At 32.2% G+C, this 14,726-nt stretch overlaps 1 protein-coding gene across 1 annotated transcript in view; it reads left to right on the top strand.

Moving 5' to 3' along the window:
• LOC129944361 (protein vav) overlaps window positions 1-3,211 on the top strand; it is a 166,506-nt gene extending 163,295 nt beyond the window's left edge. Inside the window, exons 8-15 of the mRNA XM_056053737.1 lie at window positions 1,037-1,153; window positions 1,225-1,607; window positions 1,676-1,793; window positions 1,850-1,977; window positions 2,044-2,175; window positions 2,257-2,409; window positions 2,477-2,645; window positions 2,736-3,211. Of these exons, the coding sequence (XP_055909712.1) occupies window positions 1,037-1,153; window positions 1,225-1,607; window positions 1,676-1,793; window positions 1,850-1,977; window positions 2,044-2,175; window positions 2,257-2,409; window positions 2,477-2,645; window positions 2,736-2,795 (1,260 nt within the window). The 3' untranslated portion in view covers window positions 2,796-3,211. The remainder of the gene's footprint in view (window positions 1-1,036; window positions 1,154-1,224; window positions 1,608-1,675; window positions 1,794-1,849; window positions 1,978-2,043; window positions 2,176-2,256; window positions 2,410-2,476; window positions 2,646-2,735) is intronic.
• The last annotated feature ends 11,515 nt before the right edge of the window (window positions 3,212-14,726 follow it).

Raw genomic sequence — 14,726 nt, 5'->3', positions numbered from 1 at the left:
AATTGTTTTGGAGATGAAATCATATTTTAGTCTTAAAATTTTGGAGGTGACAATTTTTTTCAGTTTTTTTCGATTTATAAAAAAAACTGTTAAATGGAATTTTACCAAAAAATATACTTGTTTGGTATAACATCCCAGTTTATTATATAAAATTTTATTCAAATCTCTAGCGTTTTTGGTTCGTAAGATATTTAGGGTTAACCAAAATTTTCACCTTTTTTCAAACTGCTATGGTAAAAAAAACCACCCACGCAATTGTCTTGAGCCCTTTCTTCATCTTTCTGCCTTATTATCTGTATAACAAAATTTATTTGAAATCGATATCTCTTCTGGTTCTTGAGCTATGGAGGACGAAAAAACGTCGCGAACGTACGAACGTACTTACACACGCACGTACAGACATCTTTCTAAAAATCTTTTATTTCGATTCTAGGGACCTTAGAACGTCGAGAAATGTAAAAATTAACAATTTGACAAATCGGACCCATTACAGTAACTTCCTATGGGAAGTTAATAACAATTGTTATTAAACAAAATTTTGTTCTCAATTTAATTTAACAAAATCTTGAATCAAACCATTAAACTCAATTGATCTTAATAATTCGGATTCGATTGCTAAACGAGTTAAAGATGATAATCTTTCATCCAACATCGAAGATCAATACAACTGACTTCAGGAAACTGTTTAACAAAATACTTACAGTATTTAAGCTCCCCTCTTCTCAATTTTCTATCCCAGTTTACTGAAATGGTTAATCCTTTTTTTGCCAGTTCTAGTGCCCCTTAAGGTAGTCACTATAGGCACTTTCTTCTTTATCCTTAAAATTAACGACATTGACATGGTCATTAAACTTTGTCAAATATCCTCTTACACTGACGATACGAACATCATATCAAAAGACAAAGAGATGTCTGAACTAACTCTAAACTTACGACTCACAAAAGTTATTAACTTTGGCCCAATTTCCAAGTTAATTGCGTCAAAGGCTTTCGTAAAACAAAAAAAATTAAAACTCGAAATCTCTTAAATTTCTAGGTACACGAAGATTTTCGTGGTTTAGAACGTGCCAAAGAAGCAATGGTTGATGTTGCTCAATATATTAACGAAGTCAAGCGTGATTCTGATCATTTGGTTATTATACAAAAAGTCAAGGTATTTAATTTGCTTTAAATTCTACTTTCAACAAATTTAGATCAAATTTTATATATGTTTTTAAATTTCAGGACAGTATAATTGATATTCAAGGCCTTAAAGATGGCAATGATTTAGCACAATATGGTCGACTCCTGCTGGACGGAGAGTTACACATTAAAGCCCATGAAGATCAAAAGACTAAACTTAGATATGCATTTGTATTCGATAAGATTTTAATTCTAGTTAAGACACTTAGTTCAAAGACTGGTGATACACAATACACATTTAAGGATTCCCATAATTTAGCTGATTATCGTGTTGAACAAGGACATTCGCGTAGAACATTGGGTAGGGATACACGTTTTAAGTATCAATTATTGTTAGCAAGAAAGTCGCAAAAAACTGCATTTACATTATACCTGAAATCGGAACCGGAAAGAGATAAATGGAGAAAAGCATTAAGTGAAGCAATGTAAGAGTTGGGGAAGAGGTTAATCCAATTCTTCAGACTACTAATTACATATTTTTTTAATTTTGTAGGGAAAACCTAGATCCACCTGGATGTCGAACTACAGATCATAAAATGGAAATAACAACATTTGACGCTCCAGTACAGTGTACACATTGTTCGAAATTTTTGAAAGGTCGAATTCATCAGGTAATTGAAGAACTTAGTCCACCAAAAAGACGCTATGCTAATTTAAATTCCCATAGGGCTATAAATGCAAAGTCTGTGAAATTCCTGTGCATAAAGGTTGTATCTCTTCAACGGGCCGTTGTAAACAAAATCCTATAAGTATACCTCCTCCGGTATGTGATCGACAATTAGCTGAATTTAATTGGTAATAAATCACATATTTTTCTATCTTTAAATTTCAAAATTCTATAACAAATTATTTCTAAAACAGGTTCGTAGGAACAATGGATCGAGATACAGCTGCCTCAAGACTCGAAGGCCGAAAAGTTGGCACTTATTTGTTAAGAGTTCGACCACAAGGTGCGTCAAATTCCCATGAAACTATGTATGCTGTCAGTTTGAAGTGAGTATGACTAGAGATTGTTTTTTATAATCAAAACTCCTATTTTCAACTTCTGATTTTGTATCTTTGTTTAATTTCAAGAACCGATGATAATGTGATAAAACACATGAAAATCAATCAAGGAACTGATGGTGATCATGTTGTCTATTGCCTTTCAACAAGGCGGCATTTTAAAACTATTGTTGAATTAGTCTCCTACTATGAACGAAATGATTTGGGAGAAAACTTTGCTGGGTAACTTCACAAAAACAAAATTTTAATAGAATTTGTTTAAATATATTTTTGAAACATTCATTTTCAGTTTGAATCAATCTCTTTTATGGCCATTTCGAGAAGTCATTGCTACAGCAATTTATGATTTCGAACCTAAAGGCACTAATCAATTGCAACTTAAGCAAGGCTGTCAGGTTGTTGTGATTGGAAAGGATGGCGATAGCAAAGGCTGGTGGCGAGGACGAATAGGCGAAACGGTAGGTCTTCATCTCAATATTATAAACCATTGAATTAGAATTTTGTTTCAAAGTCAACAGTAATATATTTTTCCACATTTATCCTTTCAGGTGGGGTATTTTCCTAAGGAATATGTAAAAGAACATCCCACCACAACAGACGATCTATGATATTACAATTATTTTGTATACATCGAATCAGAGTTCAACTCTTCCTCAATGCCAACATCGTCACAAGAGCAAAGACGTACCAGTAACTCAAGTAGCCACAATAACTAAAAATTAAAACAAATATTTATATACACAACAAACAAACATAACATATTTATTTTTTAATTGACTATGTTTTTTTTTAAGTCTACATAAAGTTTAATTTCTTTTTCCATAAATCAACTATAGTGTGTCTCTTAACGACATCTAACGGCAAGTTCCAACACTTATCTTAAAATACAAAAAGATATGAAACTAATTTAACATACAAATAAAAAAATACAACAAAACGAAAATTAAGCTTTAAAGAGAGAAATTACACTCGCCCAAGCATCTCAAAACCGTGTTAATTTGTTGATAGAAAAACGTATTTAAATTTTTAAATAAAAGTAGAACAAAACTTAACACAAAATTTGAATAAATACGAAAAATTTGAAACTAGAAAAGTTAAGAGTGAGAAAAATTTTAAAACAAAAAATTTCATAATCCGTCGTCATGTAAACAAACTAAAATGTTAACAAAAAAAACTATATATATACATGTATTTCAATTTTAAACAAGGTTTTATTTTCCGTGCAAGGCTTTAAGCGCCATCTGTTGTGCAACATTGGATGTAATATTACTTAGTAAATAAGAAAAAATTAAAAAAAAACACAGAATCTATTTTCAACAAATAAAAAAAAGAAAATATATATTATATACATAAAAGTAGTGTATATTTTTGATCATATACATACATTATACACATTTAGTTAAAACACAACATTGTAATGCATACCGATTTATGATAATAATAATAAAATAAAAAAATACATAAATACATATTTAAAATAAAAAAGAAAAAACAAATAAATTTAAAATAAAAAAAAAACAAACATTTCTATGAAATTTAAATTATTATTTTATTGGTAGATTCCATTTTTATTAAATTTTTCTTAGCACCGAAAATTATGTATTCGTTCATCTTTTTTTAAAAGTTTTTTTTTTTACATTTTACATCTCTGAATCCCCCCCCCCCATTTTCATTATACCCAAGTTCTATGAGGTTAGAGTTATTCATATTCTTTAAGAAGCAATCAAGATGGGCCTTGAGGGTTTTTCTTTGACATAAGTTGTGAACGAAGAGCTTTCAACTCACCTGGATTTGATCAACTATCGAATACAAAGCTATTTATAAATTATACTTCCAAGATTTCCAGATGTTTGACAGCTGATTTCCAGAGGTTTTTGTTTGAAAGAAAATAAAACATAATTTGTTTCCATTAAAATTGAAAATAAATAAATATAGAAAGTGAGCAACTTTGCTTCCACCGTTTTCCGATGATGGCCACAACAGGAAGTAAGTGTCGAAATATACAAATCGCAGATGCGAGGCAGCTACCTTGGACCTCGTCGACAAACTCCACTCAAACATTAATTGATTTACGTGTGAATCGTTAATTTGTATCCACTTGAAAATGTCAGTTTACAAACCGAATTCTCGCCATTTGCAGGAGGTTCTTCTTTTTTGATCCAATATGAAGAAAACTCTGGCTGAGTGTCATCGAATGCTCTCAATCTCAAGCACGTATGGTGAGGACGCTATTAGTGAGACCGTGTCGTGAGTGGTTTCAACGCTTCAAGAATGGTGGAAGATCTGCATAGGAGCAGAAGAGAGAACGTTTTCGAAGATGCCAAATTTTAGAATTTACTGAATGAAGACTCGCTTCAATCTCAAGTTTAAGCAGAAAATTAAAAAACAAACATGGAGAAGTTCATAAAAGATGAAGAATTTTTTGTAATCAGCATTCGTAAGTCTGGAACCCTTTGGGAGAAAGTAGGGCCAATGATGGACAATACCTCGATGTTTGGGAAAAAAACGTCGAAAGCAAAGTTGTACGTTGAGTAATATTTGTATCAATTCAAATGTTAAGTTTGGTATTTATTTTGCTGTTCAACAGTTTTTTTTTAGGATTCCCATTAGCAAACGTAAAATCTGTAAAAGTCTCGATTTAGTTGGGGGACAAAATTTTTGCTGCTATTTTGACCTCCTATATAATTAAAAAGCTATTATTATTATTATTTTTTTTTAATTTTAAAACGGTTATACTTGCAACTCAATCGCCTTGCGATCCTAAGTTTGCACAATCCGCAAATAAAAACCCTCTGGAAATTTTCACTTTCGATTTCGAAAATAGGTGAAATGTAAAACGGAGGCGAAAGCTCATTTTCAGCAAATAAAAGGATTTGCTTCTTCTTGGGGACATGGTGTTATTTATCAATCTTTCAATTATTAAATTGTTCTTTTTGTTGGTTTTGGTCTTATTCGACTTTGAATACATTTTGAAAACAAAATATCTAATCAAAAATTTGAAAAACAAAAATGAAATCGAGTTTTATTTTAATTCGCTGATGGCGATAGGATACCCTTGATTCCAGCAATTTTTCAGCTTTTTTTCTTTGATTTTTTCAATATTCTTTAGTAATGAAAACTAACAAAGGAAACACCACCTTGAGTGCTGAGGGGTTCATTGGATTCTATCAAATGTTAAAAATAATTTGATCACACTTCCCTGTACCCGGTCGACAGGTAATACGTAATAATAAGTGCTAAGGGCTGTTATGTCAGAATTCTGGGTTAGATGATCCCTGTCTGTGCAAATTTGTTTGTATTTTCTTACTGCCGGATTCGGTACAAAAACTGTAGTTCCCCCCCCCCCCATCTCTTGCATTACTCGCACAGGAATGGTTAAGATATGTAAGACGTTAATCTTTGGTTTTTGGAGAACTGTTGGACCACCAATTTTTTTTTATTTTTGTCGATCGACCTGAAATCTCACGAATTTTTTCAAAGAAAATATGGAATTAAGAGTCTAGTGGTGCGAATTTTGTGCAGACATGACCGGAACATGAGCATTTAACATGAATCTTAAATTGCATACAAAAAATAAGTGAAAATTTTCAACAGCCTTGCGAAAGTAGTTACTACCTTATACACATTTTGGTTGTCTCAAAACCTACTTATTTGAAAACACAATTATCGAACTCAAAAAATTAAACCTTCTTCTTCTTCACCTGCTCTATGAAAAAATCCTTCAATTCATGTTTTCAATTCGTTAATATTGGGAGCTAATTCTTTGAGACGTTAGGTAAAAAGGAGTTAAGTCAAACCAATGCATTTTAGGTTTTTTGATTTAGTGTAACGGCATTTTTTGCCTTTTTCGTTTTATTACTAACAACTTCAGTCTAGAACAATAATATAATTAGACAATAAGACAGAAAAATTGAAACTTCTTTTGAAATCAACGTCTTTATTGAGTCCGTGTGACCAGTTTCCGACTCATGTACTTTTTGTGTAACGTCAAAGAATTTCCCTCGGAATTTTTCCCATCAACGAAGTTTGCAAATGCGAAGTTTGCAAATACCCAAAAACCGAATTCTTTACTAAAACTTATTCCAAAGGATACTTTTTCGATAATTGAAGTTTTTAATTTTAGAAGATGGGAACAATTCTGTGCTTTATTCTATTTAAGATATGCAAAATTTATTTATAAAACTTCACGTTTCCGTTTCGCCCATCATTCATCTTTCGATGAACTTATCTAAATATGCAACCCTTTCATCAAAATTCACTTTCAATATCCATACATATGTATATTTCTCTTCTAAAATCTATAATAAAACAATATATAAATTAACTTTCAAACTTCTTGTTAAATTTCTTAATCTATCTATTTATATATCTGGCTGTTCTTTTGCTTCTTACTTTAAAAACAACAAAAACTAAAAACTAAAACTTATCCTGATAACTTCCTTCCACGCACATTTACCGTTATATGTAACTCTATGCACAAAACTATATACTACATATATATTTATTTAAGAATCACACAATTTAAATAAATTTCAAAACTGAATAAAATAAATTTAAAAACAAAAAAAATAAAAACGTATATCGATTATAAATATTATCACATTCCACATATCAATTTATTTTGTTTCTACTTTTTTCTTCAAATATTTACTTTTTCTTAGAGAGTCACAATTAAATTAAACATACGATTATTAATATAATTAATATTAAACTGAGAGTTCTGCCTAAAATTTAATTTGTTTTTAAATTCAAATGTTTTGTCTTTTGTTTTTTTAGTCCTTAAAAATAATAAAATATATAAATTGAAATGAAAATAAACTAAATAATATTTATACACATTATGTAAATTTTGATGCATATAAATAATTATGTAAACATATATATTTTATTCTTATATTTATAATCCTATTATTATGTAATGTAAATGTGCTGCGAATAAATTAAATATGAATGAAAACGAAAGAAAAAGAAAATGTTGTAAATTACAATTTTTGTTGTAATGGAATGAGTTCTCTGTGTAATTGATAAGTAAACAAAAGAAAAATGAAATGAAATTGTAATTTAACGTTATATTGTTATTTTAATTTTATCATAGATTAATAATAATAATAATAAAAATAAATTTAAAAAGAAAAAAAATCTAATTTTGATGAGAATTCAAACAAAAAATATAAAAAAATCAACGAAATAAATTTAGCTTGGATTATTTTTTGAAAGAAAATAAATGTGGCAAATTAAAATTGGTTTTCTTTTTACAGTTTTAAACTTTCAGCCTTAATCGAGCTTTATAAAAAAAGATGTTGAGAAAATTATAAATCAACGTTTACTTTTAAAAATTTCAACAACAAAAAAAGTTTTAATTATTGTACTTTCAGAAGGCTGAAGAGATGTGTTAAAATAAGCGCCGAAGGACTAATCCAAGCAAATGCCATTAAATGCAATGTAGTAGAACTTTTGAGATTATTTAAATCACAATTAAAGACGATATTGAAATACACGTTAGCCTAGTCTTGAGTTGAAAAAAGTTTTGTCTTATAATCTGTCGAAAACTCCCCAGGTTATAGTGTACGCTGAGTCAAAAAACGCGTTCAAAGTGTAAAACTTAAAACTTAAAATATCAATCAATACCTAAATTTGAAATACACCAGCAAATTTCAAATAAAAAATCAAAACCGAAGAAGCTTAATTCGAGCGGAATTAAATTCTTTGTCGGAAATATTCATACACATCCAACATGTGTGTTGCACTACAAATGCATGCAAAGAAAAACCAATAGATTTCTGTCTACACGGTACTATCCCCTAGTTTTTGAAATGTATATTATATAATGTTCAAGCATGGTCGTCGAGAGAAATTCCGGGCCCGGGACGGAAAAATCTCGGGCCTCCCATATTTACCATTGATTGGAATTAAGGGTAATAAACATCAAGTCAATCTCCGGGTATCGTCCAGTTTAGTTAAAATGGAAGATGGATAGAAAATAATTCTACATGCTAGTAGATCAGATTCCGAACAGAATCATACATTAAATTCCTAATTAATACTACAAAATTAGCATGAAGATCTATTACCTTCTATGAAAAGTATTTGAAATTTGTCTTTACAAAAACTAGTATTTTAAAAGGTTTACATCAAATACTCTTTATTGTCTTTCCCTATATTAAAATATTATCACAATGTTTCAGGCCCGTAGCCAGGATTTCGGTTCAAGGGGGGGGGGGGGCTTGTTCAATTTTGAAGAAGTAATTCTATATACAAAAATTTAAAAAAAAAACTATATAATGTAAATGTTTTGTTCTTGTTTGTATTTTTTTTTTTATTTAATTAAAAAAAAAAGTTTGGATTTTTACAGCAATAAACGCCTTGTCTTTTTTTTAGACATAATGTCGATCACTTCATCTGGATCCACATCAATACCTGAGTGAACAGACAGCATTGCAAGTGCGCTTAGTCTTGGCTGGCCCATAACGCTTCAGGATACTGTTTTGATCCTTTTCATCGTTGAAAAGGTTCTTTCAACGCCAGTTGTTTTAACTGGTAGTGTGGCCAAAATTGTAAGCAAGTATCTTATGCTCCTGAAGTAGGTCTTGTCACATATGTCTAGCAGTTTCAGAACATCGAAAGAGGGATCCATCGATGAAATTTTTTCGTACCAGAGTATGTACTTCGTTTTAACAGCTGACAAGGATATTGCGTTATCGAAGTAGAGTGTTAGATTTTCCATTTCATTTACTCAATTGGCGGCAGCAAAACCTGGAAGCAGAGCTTAAAACGATATTAAAACGTCCTCGTTGACTATAAATCTGTCAGTAAGATTTTGTATAAGAGAATCTAGACAGGGAATAAGTATAGAAACTCTAAAATAGTCTTCTGGACATGATGTTTCTGGATTAGAGCGCGTTGTTTGTTTCAAAGAAAGCCTTGGAATTGTTATGCTGACTTCAAATATATCCCTGGCAAGTTGTGATGCGGATTGAAAAGCGTCTCTGAAAGAGTCTCTGGCAGTTTCTCTTATGTTCTTAAGAGAACTTAAGTATTGTTTCGTGTGATTTATTGCAGACACGAAATTTAAACATTCATTTTGAAGGAAAATTGGTAAGGGTAGCGTTAAACTAAAAAGTTTTTCGCATACCATGATTCTTACCAGAAAATCACTTCTTTGAATTGCTGCTAACAGAGTTGATGTTTTTGAAGACATTGCCCACGTCTTGGTGGATATTTCTTCAAGACTAATAGCAATACATTTGAAGAGCTCAACAAATAAAAGAATGCTGTCATGCCTTTCAATAAACCTTGTTTCGCAGAGGCGCAAAAGTTGTTTTTTTCTGCTTTCTGGTGCGTATTTTTGGATGGCGATTAGGAAAGTCTTATTTGCATTTGAATGGTTTCGGAAGAAATAAGCTATTTCGCTTACTACACCAAGACAATTGCGAATCGAGGGTGTTGACATGGCATTAGGCAGAGCCAGGTTCAAGCCATGACTTGCACAGTGAACATATCTGTCATTTGGATACTGTTGCCTTATCCTACTCTGTACTCCACTTAAGTGGCCTTAAATTATTTGCCGCTCCGTCATAACCTTGGCCAACACACTTGTTCATATCTAGATGTAGTTCCTCACATCGCTGCATTATGGTTTTAGTCAGGTTTTCAGAAGTTTGGTCATCAACAGGAATAAAACCTACAAAATCTTCCCGACTTTTCGTGGGCTCTGTACAGCAGTCAACATATCAGACACATATTGAAAGTTGCTCAATGCCAGAAACATCCATTGTTTTATCAGCCAGAATGCTAAAACAACTCGATCTTAAAACCCGGTTAGATATTTTTCTGGTGACAATATCAGAGCATATAGCCAAGATTTGGTTTTGGATATCTGGGCTTATATAGGTTCCATTTTTTGAACTGGGTACGTTGTGTTGTTTGAAATTCGTATCCCCAGACTTTGTCACTAAAACTCACTTTTAACACTTATTTAAAATACTTAAGACACTTAAAACACTTTATTCTTACAAAATAAACCCGGTTGATGCAAATTCAAACAAATTGGAATCTTAAATATATTAAACTATACCTATTAAGCCTCCTTAACATCACACCTTTAAATTATATTATGTATAATGACTACATAGACTCTTAACATTAATGTGTATTTGTCTTAATTAAATAAAAGTACCTAAATAGTGTCCTTTTGATGAAAGAGTCTGTTGCAACCAGATTGCTAAGAGTTATTTTTAAACACAATTCGAACTTAAATAGTATATACTCTTATTTTTTAGCCCCCCCCTCTGGCTACATGCCTGCAATGTTTTCATTAGAGTTAGTTTGCATTCAATGAAATTTTTTCTTTTTGTAAACGAGCTTTCCTAGGTTTCTGAGTAGCAAAACAACTTATAATTGAAATTCAATTTCCTTGCCAAAGGTGTAGCGAGTCCGGAAACGCGATCTTGTGATGAGCATGTAGGATGAAAATTTCCTTGTTCTGGTAAGGACGCTAAATGAACGTTTGGAACTAGCTAGGCTTACAGGCATAGTGGAAAACACATGGAGAGCAACACAAATGTTGGAGAAAATCATCTCCAAGTTCTTCCTCAAAATTGGCTCCATAAATGTGTTTCAGATGAACCTTGTAGCGGACTTTTTAATTCCAATTTCGTCTATAGTTAAAAACTTCCATAAAAATGAAAATGTACCCTTCAAATTTTTCATCGTATCGTCCCGATGAGAAATGCCAGATATAATTGAATCAACTATGACGTAAAAGGTGTTTCTCTTAAAATGTATTTCTTCGCCTGTTTCCATTTGCTCTCCGGCTCCTCGATTTTCTCCAAAATGTCTCTTTAATTGCGTTTTTCTGTTCGATGGGAAAGATTCTGGAACATCACCCAATTCAGTAGCAACTGCTTTGCATTCAGATTAAATTTGATCCCATCCGTACCGAATAATGTTCAAATCGAAGATCAAGTTTTCGAGCTTTCGAATTTCAACGTCAATAGTCCTGTTTTTGACATGAAGAATAATACTTCTTTCATTTAAAGCACTAAAACTCCATTTACATCTCTTTGAGCTTCAGCAGTTAAATTATTATCACTTAAGGCCTTTAATGATGTTCTACGGTTTTTCATATAATCGGCAAATGGTTTCACTGCCTAAATTCTAGCTTGTATCGGAAAGTTTGTGAAGGGACCCGGCACAAATTTTCAAAATAAATTAAATTTGAAATTTACGTCAGACTAAATAAGAAAAGCGAAACAATTTATTACAACTTACTTTCAATAGTTCAAAACTGCCCGATTTTTCATTAAATATTATCAAAAGTAAACCAATAATATTCGGGGACCCAGATCGGCAAACTTGTGACTGATAGATTGGTAGAAAACATGCACACACGGGCCCGATTGCGAAACCATGAATGATTTTAAATTGAGGCTCTTATTAAAGCCTAGTACATACTTCCTCGTGAAGTGAACGTTCGCCAGTGGAGAAAGTGAACTTTTGACATTGCTCACTGGTACACACTTGTGAGTACACGTTGTGAACATGAACAAACCAAATGTAAAAGCTTCACCAACAGTTCCCGTACATTTTGCACGTGAATTGCCCGTGAACGAAAACTCTCCACTTTGTTATCCACTCAGCTTCACGAGCAAGTTCACGGGTGAACCAAAAACTGAAATTTGTATGGGTTCACGAGATGGTTCACAAGTATGTACTAGGCTTAAAGCAAAACTAGGTTCAACAAAATATTGACAACAAATTACAAAAATAGCAACAACAAAAGCAAATAAAAATAAAATCCTAAAAACACCCTTTCTATTTCCCATACAAACGTTTCCTAGAGTCAATTTGAGCTTAATTGCTATTCAATAAAGTTCATATTAAATTATAAACAGTCACTGTTGTCTAAGCAATTTAGGTGTGTTCCTAACGTCAAAGAGTCAATTTGCAATTTATTACCGCTGCATAAAGTTCAAATTCAATCATATCTATGAAAATAGTCTTCGCGTGCGCTTTGGAGGATCTAATGTCGCGTTCCAAAAATAAACAAAAGTGAATCGGGAACGAGACAGAAAATGTAATAAACTACTAGTAGTATTGATTTCCAATTAATTTGGTCGGCTTCGCGAAACTTAATTTTAGCTAACTTCAGTTGTAACTGTATCAGATTATTTTTTTAAGTTTGATAAATCTTAAGTTCTGTCACAAAAAAAAGTTTCTGAACACAACCATAATATTTGACATTAGATTTGACAACCAATTAATATGTCAATCATTCTGTCGCACTTTAGAACACGGAGATTTATGGCCTAAAGGTAAAAACAGTTATATAAAAAATTAGATAATGGAAAAAGTATAACGATTGACGATATTGTGTTACGATCATGGTTACGATATTCTATGAGTGCATCCTTCTATCTTTGTGAGTGACGATTACCGCTACGTGTGCGAGAACTTTCTTTATTTTTGTGATCCTTTGTGATAGTGACATTCCAAGTAGTGTGCTCTTTTTTTGTTCATATTTTGTGATAGTGACACTTTACTGTTAATTTACTGTTAAGTGCGGAGAAATTTTCTCACTTTGATGAATTAAGTTACGATGCCGAGGAGAATACGACCTGACTTAGGTCGTCGCAGTCAATCAAATGTGCGAAGAGCTACCTCACGTGCTAACCGCACTGATGACCAAAGAGATACAGATCAAGAAAATAGCTGGAAATTAAGATTTTGAAAAAAATCTTAAGTGCGTATAATAATAGGGCCAGGGACTGTAAACTTGAAATACGCGAGGTTTGCAAAATCACTCCATCATGATCCAGCAAATTTGAAATCAAAAATCAAAAATCAAAACGTCACAAATACGAAGAAGCTTAATTTGAGCAGAAAAAATTATTTGATAGCTGGCCGATCAGATAATAGAAACTTGCCATACTTTTAAGTCTCTTATGTCGTCTGAACCTGCCCAATGAACACAATCATTAAGTCATGATGGTTCACAAACGTCAGTCACTGTAGTCAAAGAAAACCATGGAATTTAGGATCAAGTATTTGATTTTGCTCAAGATCACCTTACATAATAATTTAAACAGCTCAAATTGACAGATGTTAATGACCAAAAATTCTCCATTTATCAAGAGGGGAATCTCGGACTGACATTTCGGTTTGCTAACAAGCTACTGAGCACTAAATGTGAGAAAGTGTACATGAAAAACCAATCACATTCTCACATTTAGTCTTCAGGCCCATCAAAATGCTTCTTTTTAGTCCTCAGGCCCATCTAAATGCTTCATTTTGAATGTTTCATGGCCTTAGTTCAAAAACGAAACAATCCTAACCAACAGAATCTAAAGTGCTGATAAGGTCTTAAATTGGATGATATGTATACCTTTTTTAATTTCAATCCAAATAAATGTTGTAAATGCATATTGAATAAAATAAAATTTACCGAATACATTTTTAATGATTATTAGTGCTGTTTACTTAAATTATTTGCGAACGCAATATGAGCTGTAACTGGTTAAGTATAATTGGAAATGGACAAAAATGTAAACTTCTGTAACTCCTTTTTTTTAAATTTAATATTTAATAATCAAAATGGAATTGAAAAATAGTTGCAAGCTTAAATCATTAAAAACAAACTATAAATATACTTGGATTAATTAAATAGATACAGATTTTAATTACTTGCAAAAAATATTTTGGCCGTTCATTTAGGAAAATTTACTAGAATTCAATAAATTGCGCTCGCACCTTTAACTTGATGGTTCTTCGAACGCATCTTTGATACAATCATCTAAAGTTAATTATGAAATTTAAAGAATTTCGTATCGATTACTGTAGATTAGTGAATTAATTGTAATAAACTGATGTTGAACATGCTTTTTTCAATAGAAAAATGTACATTGGTTCGCTATCAACAAAATGGCTGCAAATTTAAGGCTTAAACTGACTTTTTCATCGAAAGCTGCAAGACTAGCCTCTCATTGGGACTCCTACAAAGAATCCCTAAGAATCTACAAGAAGGCACTATAGAAATCCAAGCGACCTTCTTGGCGATCCTTCTGTGACATGATAGAAGAAACTTCTGAAGCCTCTAGGCTACGGAAAATTCTTTCAACTAATCCAGCTATGCCAAGCTGCTTGAAAAATACAGACGGCTCCTGGACAAATTCAAGTAATGAATCGCTGAACTTACTATTGGACACTCCTTTCCTGGTAGTTCTCTTACCGAAACTTGCAACAATTATATACGTTCAAGTTCAAACACAACATATCCACAAGGTCTGATCACAAGGGATAAGCTACAATGGGCCCTCAACAGCTTCAAACCATTTAAATCTGCAGGACTAGATAGAATAATACCATCCGAATTACAAAAGACTTCTGATATAATTGCACCAATCCATGAGGCAACTTTTACCTGCTGTCTTTACCTGGTCCAGGTTCCATCGGCATGGCGAGAAGTTAAAGTTGTTTTTATACCAAAATCAGGTAAATGGTCGCAAGTTAATCGTAAAGATCTACGACCTATAAGTCTATCA

This window comes from Eupeodes corollae, chromosome 2 (genome assembly GCF_945859685.1).
Source record: "Eupeodes corollae chromosome 2, idEupCoro1.1, whole genome shotgun sequence".
Taxonomy (NCBI): Eukaryota; Metazoa; Arthropoda; class Insecta; order Diptera; family Syrphidae; genus Eupeodes; species Eupeodes corollae.
The sequence above is the reverse complement of the archived record's forward strand: the minus strand, read 5'-3'. Positions and strand labels throughout refer to the sequence as shown.